This window comes from Meriones unguiculatus, chromosome 8, assembly GCF_030254825.1.
Source record: "Meriones unguiculatus strain TT.TT164.6M chromosome 8, Bangor_MerUng_6.1, whole genome shotgun sequence".
NCBI lineage: Eukaryota > Metazoa > Chordata > Mammalia > Rodentia > Muridae > Meriones > Meriones unguiculatus.
Window position 1 is genome coordinate 59,531,159 of NC_083356.1, and position 14,138 is coordinate 59,545,296.

The 14,138-nt window shown below is 38.6% G+C and overlaps 1 protein-coding gene and 1 long non-coding RNA gene across 11 annotated transcripts in view; one reads left to right on the top strand and one right to left on the bottom strand.

The window, feature by feature from the left end:
* Oxr1 (oxidation resistance 1) overlaps positions 1–14,138 on the bottom strand; it is a 423,086-nt gene that overhangs the window by 139,602 nt on the left and 269,346 nt on the right. For 3 of the 9 annotated variants that reach the window (XM_060389506.1, XM_060389507.1, XM_060389503.1), the window contains exon 1: positions 9,546–9,804. The exons of the other annotated variants lie outside the window; for them this stretch is intronic. In XM_060389506.1, coding sequence (XP_060245489.1) covers positions 9,546–9,558 — 13 coding nt within the window. In that variant the 5' untranslated portion in view covers positions 9,559–9,804. Of the gene's footprint in view, positions 1–9,545; positions 9,805–14,138 lie in introns of those variants that run through there. 9 annotated transcript variants of the gene reach the window in all.
* Positions 1–14,138, top strand: part of LOC132655831 (uncharacterized) — a 63,015-nt gene that overhangs the window by 6,615 nt on the left and 42,262 nt on the right. The window lies entirely within an intron of this gene.

Sequence of the window (14,138 nt, forward strand, 5' to 3'; positions counted from 1 at the left end):
AGTTAGTACTTGGATAACTCTCAGAGTGACAGTGAGAAGCCCAAGGACATCAAATGTGAACTAGGTTGCATGCTCTGGTGAGGGCTCTCTAGGGGTTAGGGACGGTACACTTCCAGGGGTCTTGGTGGGTTAAATTACCAGTTGCCCCATGTTACATTTTATGTTCTTCTCAACTTGTCTAGTAAGCTCCCTATAATCATAAATTATGTCACTCCTCTGGCTAAAAGTCCTTCAATGGCTTCCTTTCTCCTTTCCAGGATTTCAGCCATCCTGCATGCTCCTGCCTCTCCTTTCTGGGGGACAGAAGGCGAGATAGTGTCTCCTGTATCCCAAAACCGTCTCAAATGTACTGTTTTAATTCATGATTGTAGCTTTTTGTCTTTATTTTTTTCTTAAGCTACCTTGTTTGTGGGTTCTTCGTTGGTTCTTCTTACTATCTCCTAACAATATATTCGTTGGCTAGGCTCAACTTCTCCTGGCTCAACTGTCACCAAGTGTCTTCTCTCCTCACTCTGCTAGCCCAATTCTCTTCCAGCTGGCTCCTATTTTCACTTAGCTCAATCTCTTTTCTTCTCTCCAGCCCAGTTCTCTCTTCTTTCTTCCTACACCAACTTTCTTCTCTGATCTTATTCTCCTATTAGCTGTACCCCACCACTGCCTACTCTGCAATCCTACTCAATCTCTCTCAGCCTCCACTGATCCTTTAGAGCCTCTCCTGCTCCCAGAATTCCAAGAGGTAACTGAACTGAAGGGCATAGGGTTCTTTAAAGGGCCAGGCACCAAAAAAAAAAAAAAAAAAAAATCACAGTGCATACACATGATGACTTATTACTGCCTGTTGTCTGCCTCTTCCTCCCAAATGCTGGGATTACAGGCAGGCACATGCCTGCCTTCCCATGCTTGCTTTTCTCATGACTTTTTATTTTTCTGTTCTTCATAGTCCAAACTCACTGCTTGGGGGCTTTGTTCTTACTGTTTCCTGCACATTCAAATGCCTGGCGGATTTTTTCAATTTCATTGCTATTTCTTAGTTTTCTTGGTTTTGCCTTTCTACTCTCCTTACTAAATCCATACCAATGCCTTGAAAACTTTAGTTTTAAGCACTCAGAGAGTCCCATAAATGTTATTTATACTGATGTTCTTCCATGTTTACTGGCTCTGCATGTTAATGGGAATGAAATGAACACTCTGATTTTTAATTTAATAGGAGCAGGGTAAGATAATAAATGAACAAATGACTTTCAGTATTTGACTCAAAAACCTGCCTCCATCCAGGACAATATTTTCAGTTTCAGGGCTTTGGTCTCCTCTTTGATGTGCCTCTGTAAACAGCATTAGATATGCAAGGAAAATGGTGTCACCAGCAGCAGATGGCAGCACTGCCTTGAGAGAGAGGCACCTGCAGTTTCTAAGGCCCTGGTTCCCACTAAATGAGTAACATGGCATTTACATTTTGTATTAAGTCATTATCTTTTGTCAGATAAGCAAAGAACTGATACCTTTGGAGAAGTGTTTAAATGGAATCTTTTAGTTCAGGGATCAAGGACGACCCATTCTTGTCTGCTGCCTTTGTCCAATAGGTAAGCAGTTAGTTACAGGACTTGCAGGAACTGGTCTGTGGTTGTAGCTACAGTTCTTGTTTCTGGCTTTGTTCTGTTTTCCAGAAATGGAGAGTAAGCAGTAAATTGGAACTGATAGACCATCATACTGTGTAACTCACTACAATACTGAGTTAGATATGAGAAGACAAAACTGTGGGAGATTAAGTAATCTGCCTAGAATTGTGCAGAGACAATACAGAGCTCTTACAGGGAGCTTCACGCCACATGGCATTATAAGAAACTGCTTCTTTTAACAGTAAATGAGCGATGACAATCATTCAGTGATAGAGGGTGCCTTCAATACACCACTCTCACTAATAGACATGTCATGCAGACGAAACCTAAATAGAGAAAAGCTAGAGTTAAACAATAGCATCAGTCAAATAGTCCTAGCAGACGTCTATAGAACATTTTGCCTAAACAATACTTTCTTCTGGACAGCTCATGGAACTATCCCTAAAACTGATCACATACTTGGACACTAAGCAAGTTTCAAAAAAAAAAAAAAAAAAAGAAAAAAAGAAAAGAAAATTGAAACAACACCACAACACCCTGCATCCTACCGGGCCACCATAAATTAAAGATAAATATCATCAACAACAGATGTTTACAAACTTATGGGAATTGAACAACTCACCACTGAATGAAAAATCAGCCAAGACAGAAATCAACAAAGAAGTTAGAAACTTTTCTGAATTGAATGAAAGTGACTTCATGGTTAAACTGCTCTTGAAGAACACTCCACTCCCCTTTCTGTCTTCTGCCTCCTCTTTCTCTCTATTACACCCCACAAGAAAACCATCAGTTGTTTGTTTACTTTTAAAGCACACACAAAATGTATCCACCTGTGGTGTTTTTTGAACTATGATGATCATTGAATCTCAGCTATAACTCCTAACTATGCTCTCTCTTTTCACTTTAATAGTCTAGTTTCCACATTGCGATTAGAAAAAATCTTTCAAAGAGCGAGGCAGATTTTGCCAGTCAGTAATAACCATTGGTTATCAATAATCATTCATTTCACTAAGAATAAGGACTGTAGTCATGTCATTCAGAGTTACAGCTTCTAATATGCTATACTGTCACACCCCCAACATGTATTCACTCTCTCCACGACCACTTTATTCTGAGTGAGTCATTCTTACCTGCTCTAGCCCAATGACCTGCTCCTCTTCTTCATTGGATTCCATTTGCTTGTACCTGATAACTTCCCTGTCTCTTTAAATGTCAGCTTACCTTTGCCATCTTCTCAATGTGGCAGACTCTGTTAAAGGAAACAGGTGTATGTCTGGTCTCACCCTTCTCATCTCCTTCACCTGGCTCGACACTCCCTTACTTCATAGCATTCATCACTCCACTTACTAAAATATTTGCTATGTGTATGTCTCTATCTCTTCTATCGTTACTTATTTTTCTACCTTCTGATGTGTTTCTCCATGAAAAAAAATTTTTGTTTCATTTCCTAAAAAGCAGGTGAGATGGTGGATCATAAAATTTTAAATAGAACACTGAATTCAATTAGGCAATTAAGTTAGACTTGAGCTGGGTAAAATGCATATATTATAAATCATATTAAATAAAAATGTCTTGAGTTTATAGCAAAAGAGACTTAGAAAACGTGATACACTAAATTATAACAAAATAAGTAGGTTTATAAGGGTCCATTAAAATTAGAGACTTGGCTTGCTAACTTGTGATTTGAATAGAATTTTCTAGAAGTAGGATTGAGAACCCTATTCTAGAATGAGAACCTGTAAGCCCAAACTTTGATTCCAACTCCAACACAATACTGGAAATCATTAACTACAGATTCATTTTCATTCAATATCTTTAGCTGAACAACTTTTTAACTTATTTAAAATTAATTTTTTCATGTGACAGTCTCCTACATTAATCTAATATATTCTGACTGTTATTTCCTCCTGCACTTTTTAATCTCTCTCCTTGTCTGGCAATACCACTCCCTTCCCTATCAGCCCCCTTTTCCCATTAATGTTTTTGCTTTTGCTTTGTGTCTTATTTCATTTAACCAGTGCCATCTTTGTGAAAACTCAACTGGGACTATGAAAAAATTGTAATCTCAAGAAAGTAAGCACAGTAAGTGCAGAAACAAAAAAAAATTAGTACTGTGCAAGTGTGGTTCAGGAGCACAAAATGTTTTCGTTCTTTTTCATTTGAAGCATATATTGATTACACAGAGTAAGTGATTTCATCGTGTACTCCCATAGACTCATAATGTCCTTTGATCACTTTTAATGACTCTGTTCTCTTCTTACTCTCCTTTCCCTTTACTTTCATGCCTTATAAAAACATGATTATTTAATAAGGCTTTATTTCTTTTAATGCTCAGCTGTATCTTTAGTTCCACAAGAACTAAAGAAAATCACAAGTTCCACTGAACATCTTATGAGAGACAGTTACTTGGCCTTCTTCCATTTTTACATACCCCATAGCCTCCCCTCTGATCCTTCACTTTGTGCTGTTCTAACCTGGAAGACTTCTATCTATGATGTACTCAAATGGTCCTGCACATGAACCCCTTCACCTCTTCCTGATGAGCCCTGGTTCCTGTGATTCCTTATATTTTTCTCTCTTGTTTTGTCATACAGCCACACATTATATGCATGGGGGAATAATTTTAAATGTGCATATCTGAAATTGGTTAGGTACTTCTTGACATTTGATTTACAGTTTTAATAGAATGCTTGCTAAGGATAATTGCCATTCCAATTCAAAGACATGCTCTATTATTTCCAAGTTTATAGTACTGCTGAAAAAAAGTGCCTTTATTATTGTGACTATTGACTCATTAAACATACGTTTTTATCAAAACTGAAGATTTAGTCTTTAGCACTAATATTAGAATGCTTCTTGATAACATACCTAGGTGAGGCTACTTTAGTTCTGATTGTTTGTTTGTTTGTTTGTTTTGGTCAGGGTTTCTCTGTTTCGCCTTGGCTGTCCTGGACACACTTTGTAAACCAGGCTGGCCTCTCACAGAAATCCACCTGCCTCTGCCTCCCCAAGTACTGAGATTACAGGACTGTGTCACTGTGCCCAGCCTAGTCATGATTCTTGATGTTGGGTTATTAGAATTTGGAAACACGGTGTCCTTCAGTTTTGCACAGTTTTTTCTTGTTTTACTTCTTTGATGGTTCAGCTTTCTCTTTTCTGCGATTTCTTTCTGAATCATTTCTTTGAATGATGCAATTTCCTGACTAGTACTCTCATCTCGTTTTTTTTCTATCTTGTTTTCAATACTTCTATTCTTTTGTCCTGTCTTAAAAAAATACCATCAAGTCTTTCAGAGGCTCTCTGTGATAGGCTCCTGTCCTGGTCCCTGTTTTCTCCATCTTCCAATGTCTATCCCGTTTGCCTTTCTAAATGAGGATTGAGCATCTTACCCAGAGTCTTCCTTCTTGCTTAGCTTCTTTAGGTGTACAGATTTTAGTACAGTTATCCTATATTTTATATCCAATATCAACTATAAGTGAGTATATGAGTATAAATGTGTCTTTCTGTTTCTGGGATGATCTTTTCTAGTTCCCACCATTTTCCTGCAAATTTCATGATTTCCTTGTTTTTAATTGCTGAGTAGTATACCATTGTGCAAATTGTACCACAATTTCTGTATCAGTTCCTCAGTTGAGTGACATTTGGATTGTTTCCAGATTTTGGCTATTACAAATAAGCTGCTATGAACATGGTTGAGCAAATGTCCTTGTTGTATCTCATACCCAAACTTTGGGCAGAGTGCAGGGAATCTTATGAAAGGGGGAGATAAAAAGACCTGGAGAGGACAGGAGCTCCTCAAGGATAGAAACAGAACCAAAAAGTCTGGGCTCAAGGTTCTTTTCTGAGACTGATACTCCAATTAAGGTCCATTCATGGAGATAACCTAGAACTCCTGTATAGCTCATGGCAGCTTAGTTTCCAAGTGGGTTCCCTAGTAAGGGGAATAGAGGCTGTCTCTGACATGAACTCAGTGGCTGGCTCTTTGATTACCTACCCCTGTGCAGGGGAGAGGAGGGAGCCTTATCAGGCCACAGAGGAAGATGATGCAGACAGTCCTGATGAGACCTGATAGGCTAGTGTCAGATGGAAGGGGAGGAGGACCTCTCCTATCAGTGGACTGTGGGAGGGGCATGGGAGGAAGGGCGGGATTGGAAGGGGATGAGGCAGGGAGCTACAGCTGGGATGCAAAGTGAATAGATTAAAATAAGAAAAACACCATCAAAATCCAACCAATATTTGCTGTGTTTTTAATTTCTGCAATTACAGATTTAATTTCTTAGAGTTTTTCCCTTTTTGATATCTGAACTTGTCTATCTGACTTACCCTATTTTGGTTTCATGCCTACACTATACTTTATTCTTTTGAGACTGTTAAGAATGTGTTTTATTTTTTAAACAAACGAACAAACAGATGTTCTTTCTTTTTGCATATTTTCTGTTACTTCAAGGCATTTATTTATTTATTTATTTATTTATTTATTTATATGTTCTTAGCTTTGTTAGTGTTCTCATACCAGATGTCTCTTTCCTTGAGTGGCTTTTCTGTTCAAGAGGAAACTAAATGTGTCTTGTCATATGAACCACACTTGTCATAGGTAGGACATAGGTATAAAGATATTTTTCAGAATACTAAAATTCAAGATGATGGTAACCTTTACACCGGGAGATGTGCAGGTACAAGGAAGAGAAAGATTAATGAGAGATACCAGGGGCCTTCAACTATTTTTGCAAAGCTTCACTTTTTTAAGCTGGTTGATGGATGTACATTTTTATTATTCTTTATATGCTTTTACATCATTTAACTAATCCATTATATATAAATCAAATAAAGAAATAGGCCAATAACAAAAACTATTGACAGCGACCCTCAGTGCTTGTAGACTATAGTATTTACTGTCAACATTATGGTGAATTGCTACCTAAGAGATCTGTAAATAAACATCAGTACCTTTAGGTCTTTTAAAGAAAGACTTTTAATCCCACTAATCCCACCATTTTTTTTTCCAGTTCTTTTCTGTGGAGTTAATCTTTCTCAATTTTCCCCACCAGTCTTAAATTTTTAGGTTTGCTGTTCAACTCCATTATTTTGTTGGTAGGGTCCACATCTATGGTTAATTTTTTTTTGGACTCTCTCTCCTACGTTAGCAAAATTCTTGTAACTACTAAATATAAAAAAGAGTGGAATCTTTCAAGTTGCATTTGATCTGCCCCCTTTCCTGGAAATCTTTGCAGTCCTGACTTCAAGATGCTTAAACTACTTTAAGAGAATCTAGTCTATGTACTTTGTACTTTGATCTATCAGTCTTACAGGTTGAGTTCTTGGCAGTGGGGAGGGGCGGCCTTGTGCACTCTATGTTCACTCAGAAGTTAAAGTGTTCATTTTGGAAGTCCTTACATTTAATGAGAAAATTATACTTTTAATTAATTTTTTATTTATAGAAATTATACTTTTCAACACAACTAACTTCAACTTGTCTTTTTCTGGGAAAAGACAAACAAACCCCTCCAAATAAAAATCTAGTTAATGGTTGTTGAAACAATCTAAAACTGTAGTCCTGTGAGAATTCTGAGTTTGTAAGAAAACTCCAAGAAAATAAGACAACAGTTTTGGGGCCTCAGTATCTTCAAAACACCGGAGTTGTTCTAGTAATGTGTTTTTGTGCCTTTCCCAGATATAGCAGCTAAGGGTGCGATTACTTCAGCTGTTGTTATGTCCTTATGGAAAACACACTATTGCCACAGCTGGCTTGTCCTTGTGACTATGTACTCTACTCATGTGACCTTCTTAACCTGCAGAGTATAAACTGCCTGACGATCTGGATAAAGTTGGCTACTGCACAAGACACACTCTGACAGCTAGAGTGGTAAATAAAGGGTAAACATTTTATATAGCATAACTATTGTCATAGAATTATAGATGCCAGAGAAACAGCACATTGTCTTAACTTTGAAGGGAAGCGGTAGACAAGCGTGTCCACGTCTTACACGTGAGGGTGGGAAACATCACATAGTCTATGTTCCTAGCATGCCCTTCACACATGCCCTTAAAATTACAGACAGGAAACATGCTGGGATAGAATGACTTCAGAGAAAGTGGTTAGTGTCTTGATGCATCTTCTTTTAAGCCCCTCCCCCTCCCCAATGGGTTCAGGCCAAATAAGTACTCTGATTAAAGGGAGTGAACGTTCTTTAAGGGAGTAACAGAAGATTTGCCCCATCAGCAGGCCCAGGAAATAGGGTACACTCTGAAGTACTTTTCCATATGACAGCTGTGGCTTAGTGTTCTGAAATTCAGATGCAAGTAGGTGACTACCAGGAAACTAGTTCATGCTGGCCATAAGATTGTTAAATAGGAATACTGTAACTAGAGTTTCATGTGGTTGCAAGTCAACCTGTGGATTCTGGAAACCAAACAGGTGTCCTCTAACCCAGTGAGCCATGTCTCCAGCCCCGTGATTGTGTTTTGAATACTGGAAATATAATAACACTGCTGTGCATCTCTGACTTATTTTGCTCTGTATTAACCATGGCATTATGCTCTAAGTTTATTATTAACCATTTCTCATAATTTCAATACGAATTTTGCCTTAAACAGGAGCCAAGACTGGATTAAAATATTTTAAAATGGAGGCTGTTGAGATGGCTTAGTGGATAAAGGTGCTTTGCTCTAAGGCTAAAGACCTGAGTTCAGCCCCAGGTGGGAGAAGGAGAGAACTGATTCCATGTGAACATTTACAAGCACAGTAAACAAAAAAAAAAAAAAAAAAAAAAAAAAAACAAAAACAAAAAAAAAACCAAAGGATCAAAGAAAGAAACAAAGAAAGCTTTAAAATGTCTGTTTTCCTTTTGTGGTCTCCATTGCTGAATAACACCAAGAAGAGAAGTAGAAAATTAGACATGCCATGTGTCCTTCTTAGCATGCTTGCTAACCAGGGCACTGTTAGAGCTTCTATTGGAAGAAATACTTATTCTCAGATTTGATATTTTTAACTGCTACATAGAGCAAGGGCATTATTTATAATTTATTATTAACTAGGATCTGCCCACATGAATACTATCTTATTTAACCAAATAGACTTTTATATGTTTTTCTCTTCAAGTTAGGTCTAAATGTTGTCATCACTGGGCTCTTTCTATGTGTGACCATTTAAACAAATCCGTCGGCTTTTTTCTTTGCTTAACTGTTTTGAGACAGGATCTCATGTAAATGAAAATGACCTTGAACTTTGTCTTGCCTCCATCTTCCAGGTGCAAGAATTACAGGCGTGAGCCACCATGTCCCATTTATGTGGGACTAGAGATCCAACCTAGCACTTCAGGCATATAAGACTATGGAGTCTCACCGCCACTCCACCAAGGAGCTATATCATGAACCCAAGTCTGTTTAGCTTGCCATGTTTTAAAAATTATCTAATGGCCTTAGAAAATTTCATTTTCACTGGCTATAGGATGCTAAAACTATTCATTAATACATTCAATTATAAATAGAATCTCAACATTCACAAAATAAATAAGGATGATAGTAAGCACATTATAATTTTAAATTACTTATTCACTTGCACATTTAGAATGAAAAAAAGGTATTTGATTCTTTAAGTTTGTACTCAAGAAATGGAAGGTAGAAGTTAAAAACAAATAATATGAATATAAATAATATAAAGGTTTTAAGATTTTAAAATTTTTCTTGCAGCATAGAATCAAAATATTAGATAATACTGAAAAGTATTTTTTTTTCTTTAAAGGTAAGCAATCTGTGACGCTTCATAGAAGAACATACACTATACAAATACCCAAATGTGTTGTTTGTATAAAATCTTGCTATTTGGTTAATGGCTGTGCTTCAGTATTAAGTCTCAATTTCCCTAACAAATGATTTACAGTCAAATAAAAAGATTTTAAAGAACAGGAAGACATGACTTTGGAAACTCACTTTTCAGCCTCATGACTGCGGATGGTATCTTCTTTGAATCGAGGCATCTGGCTGCAGCTCGTTGCACTGTGTCTCAAAAGTTCTTGCTATTCGCTGGGTTTGGTGCTATCCTGAAATGTGAATCTCCAAGTCCAGGATGTCTTTGAAATGCCTGGTTTTCTCTTCATCTTCAGCAGATGGTTGAAGTAAAAGGTCTATGCCTTCCTACTGTCTCCCTCGGCCTAACATTAAGAAGCTTTTGACTCTGAGCAAGACACGGATGGCTAAAAGCCTAAGGAAAGAGTATGTGTTTTAGGTTCTAAAGGACGAGTTATTCATTTACTTAAGGAATGTCCCAGGGTAATATTTAGCTTCTACAGTTAAACATGTTTATGGGTCTAGAGTCCTGTGCTTGTCTCGCATCCATCATTCCTTGTGAAACACTAGCTTAAGTCATACTATGTCTGCTGACATACACATATATTGTTATATCAAAACAGAATTTTAAAAAGATGCAATGCTTCCCAGTTAATCATAAGTGCCTTTGAAGATCTGGAGCCACTAAAAGCTATTAGTGAAAATGTAAAATGCATCAGAAGGGAGTGTGATACAGAGCTTACGGGATTTCCTCAGCAGATCAAAAACTGAAATGCTGTAGAATCTGCTAATCCCACGGGTGGGAGTATGTATATTCAACATACTTGAGAGTAGGATTTTTTTTTAATATTTACTTTAATTTTTATTAATTATACTTTATTCACTTTGTATCCCCCCATAAGCCTCCCTCTTCCCCTCCCAATCCCACCTTTCTTCCCCCTTCTCCAGGCATATTCCTCCCCAAGTCCACTGATAGGGGAGGTCCTCCTCTCCTTCCTTCTGATCCTAGTCTATCAGATCTCAGCAGGAGAGGCTGCACTGACTTCCTCTGTGACCTGGTAAGGCTGCTCCCCCATCAGGGGGAGGTGATCAAAGAGCAGGCCAATCAGTTCATGTCAGAGGCAGTCCCTCTTCCCATTACTATGGAACCCATTTGGACACTAAACTGCCACGGGCTACATCTGTGCAGGGCTTCTAGGTTACCTCCACACATGGTCCTTGGTTGGAGTATCAGTCTCAGGAAAGACCCCTGCACTCAGATTTTTTGGTTCTGTTGCTCTCCTTGTGGAGTACATGGAATCTTATGAGAGAGTAGGACTTACAGAGATACCTCATAGCCTTATGGGGAGCAGCACTGCCCAGAGTGGTCAAGATGGGAATCCATTCAAGTGCTCTTCATGAACAGATGTCCTAGATACCTTGATACATAGGGAACATGGACATATTACTAGCCCTCACCAGGAAGAAAGTGTTACTACATAAACTTTAAGAAAATTGTTCTAAGTCAGTGGTCCTCAACCTTCCTAATATGTGGGAGTCATGATTGACAAGTTGAGACCTGATGTTCTAAGTGAAATAAAGTAGTCACAGAAGGAAAAATACCATATAATCCTACTTTTATGAAGTACATAAAGTTCTCAGATTCATAGAAACAAAAGTACACTAGTGGCTGCCAGGGCCTGAGAACAGGAAAAAAACAAGAGAGGTGATTTAATGGACATACAGTTTCAAGGAGACAAAAAGTTCTGTATACCCGTGTCATACCATAAATTTAACTGCACACTTAAAATGACTAAGGTGAAGATGAGCAAGAGCACTATTTTAAAGAATATTTATTTAAAATGTTCTCTATATTGTCTACTGTATTTGTTCAAAATATTGTTTGGTAAACCAAGAGGCACATGCTCCTTCAGTGGCTGGTTATAGGCTAAGTCAGTCTAAATAATGATGAAAGATTGTTTGCTGTTAGCCAGCAGTGAAGGTCAATGGGAATGCTTGTGAGCCCAGGATGGTGACAGCACCTGGGTGGCTGCCCTGAGACAGGGAACATTTCCTGTCTTTGTTTATGGCTTTTTCCTTCTCCACACTTCACTTACACACAGAGCTGATCAGACCATGAAGGATCAACTATATAAAATAAAGCAGATGTGGTAGTGTTATGCTTTAGTATGTGGGATTAGAACTCGACCTGTTGGAGTTTAAACCCTTCCCCCGTGATGAGAGTGTAACTCTGGGCGAGTGGCTGAGCCATTCAGAGCCTTAGCTTGTTTTATCATTTCCGTATAGGGAGTGAGTACAGGAACAGCGTGTCATGGAGCTGTTACCATAGTCTCTGGCACGGACAAACAGTGAGTCTTTGTTATCATTAACAATAACTTATTTTACAAAAGGAATGACCGAGGCTAAGGGCTTTCTGACTGGGAAAACAAAATTATTGTTTCCATAATTCTTAAGGTCAAGTTTTAGAATCAATTTCATAACTATAAAAATTTGACTGCATAGATTATTTGGGTCCTTTAAATATTTTATTTTATCGCTGTTCTCTTCAGACCCCATGACGCCCTGATAAGTTGCCAAAGCTTTGTCATTTTGTGTGATATTGGAAAGGACTGGAGATCCTGGTTAACAGCATGAAGGGGCTCAAGGCTGTGGACTATTTGTCATGTGGCTCTGGGCACACTGTGTAAGCCTTGTACTTTTTTTTTTAATCCACATTTCCAAAGTGCAGAACAAGTAAGATTGCATACATCAACAACTTAGCAGTGGGCATGCTGCTCTGATACCTGTGGTTACTCCAGTTTTGGGTTTTCACAATCTATCAAACAGAACCTAAGATTCTGAGCTATGCTGTTAATGATGATTCCTCTCCCCCTGTTTTTTTTTTTTTTGTTGTTGTTGTTTGTTTGTTTTTTTGTTTGCTTTTGGCTTAAGGAAGGAGGTTAAACAAAAATGGAGCAGCAATAGTTGTGTAAAGAAAGTTAGGTTTACTCCACAGTGCTCTATCTGAATCAGAAGCCAGAAACCGGTCATTCAGATAGTTTACCCAATGTTAGGAATTAAGCAGAATCATCAAAAGGTATCAAGAGTTGATTAGAAAAAAAACAGCAAACATTTAACTACTTTTATGTACAGTATACTTTCTAGGAAATTTACTTGAATTATTTAGCATTATAGAATATTCTGAGGCCTGTATGTTCTCTTTACATTGCAGTGAATACAGGCAGGCGGGAAGGTAAAGAAAGTTTCTGAGGGTCACACAGCTAGTCTAGTGAGCACAGCTTACATTTAAGCTCAGGACATAGGAGTCCAGAAACAGCAAGTTCAGTCAGGAGGCTTTCCAACATCCTCCCTTCCTGGATGACAAGGCATGTAGAAATGGGACTTTCTCCTCCCACTGTGCCCAGACTTTCCTGCCAGTTTCCTTAGTCAGAATCACAAGATCCTGTACTTTGGCAGGCCTGGGAAGCAACAGGCCAGGCCTAGCAAAGGACCTCAGGTAAGAAGAAAGGACAGAGGAAGTTGGAATAAATCAAACAAGGAGCTCCACCTCAGCGCATACAATTAGAAGAATAAAACAGCAGCAGTGAGTTCCAGGTGCTCAGTGCATAACCAAACACAGCCATAAACAGAGTGTGTGACAAAGCCCACAGCAGGCCACCAGTGTGGCCTGAGCAAAGTCAGAGTCAGTTTAAAGACTCTACCATCAAAACGGTCATGGCTACAGACACAAAAACTAGATGGAATAGAGTTTTGGGATCTACGTGGAGGTAGCTTCTATCAGCAATATGAAAGGCAGCAATTACTTCTGGAGGTTTGGTGTAATTTCATTCTAAGGAAGACTGCTTGTGCTTATTTAGGTGGTAACTGAGGCCAAAGCTACCAAAGCATCCACTGTGGTAGTGGCTGCATTTGGATGATGGCAAGAGCGCCATGCAGATTCATGGGAGTTGTGGCTAAGAACAACAAGCAGCCACACCATACCACCGATTACTCTGTAGCCAGGCGGGTTGGGTACTTGGATAGCATATTCACTTAGTGCTCAAGAGGTCCAGAACTTGGATGAAGGAGGACAATAAATTAATCTATTTTATAAACTAAGAATTGTTCTATTTCTACAGCCACAATAAGTCTGTTGTTTTTCCCTTTTGTGGCCCCGTCCATTTTTATTAAACACATGAACACAATGTACATAAAAATATACTAAGTATGAGAAAAGGTTACAACAGTTCTCATCCCTTATCCACTATCAATATTCTCTAGAAGAATTTACTCTTTTAGGAAACAGACCAAGTCCAGCTAAGCTCCCATCAGAGCTTCTTCGAGTGTGTCCACAGCAATGCATGCACGAAAACACTCAGACATAAGATGATCCTATGACTCCTGCATTTGTGCTTTAGGAACTCGTGTTCAGTCAGTCAGTGCAGCCAGGACACAGACTAAAATGAAGGATGGATCCTTTAGGTCTATGGGTATATCCCCAGTGATCACAAAGGTGGGAACTGCAAAGAACTAAATGAGAGCAGGGGCCAAGAGAAGGGTTTGGAATTACTAAAACAGGCTTAGAGAGCAGAGCCTGCACAAGGCTACAGATAAAACACAGGACACACAGCTAAAATAAGATATTTGAACAAAGTCACACTAAATGATTATCCATTGTTTAATCTGCGATTTAATTGATCTGGTTATTCTGGGCTTTAATTTAGTAAATGTGAATCTCCTATATCTGCAGGCTGTCAC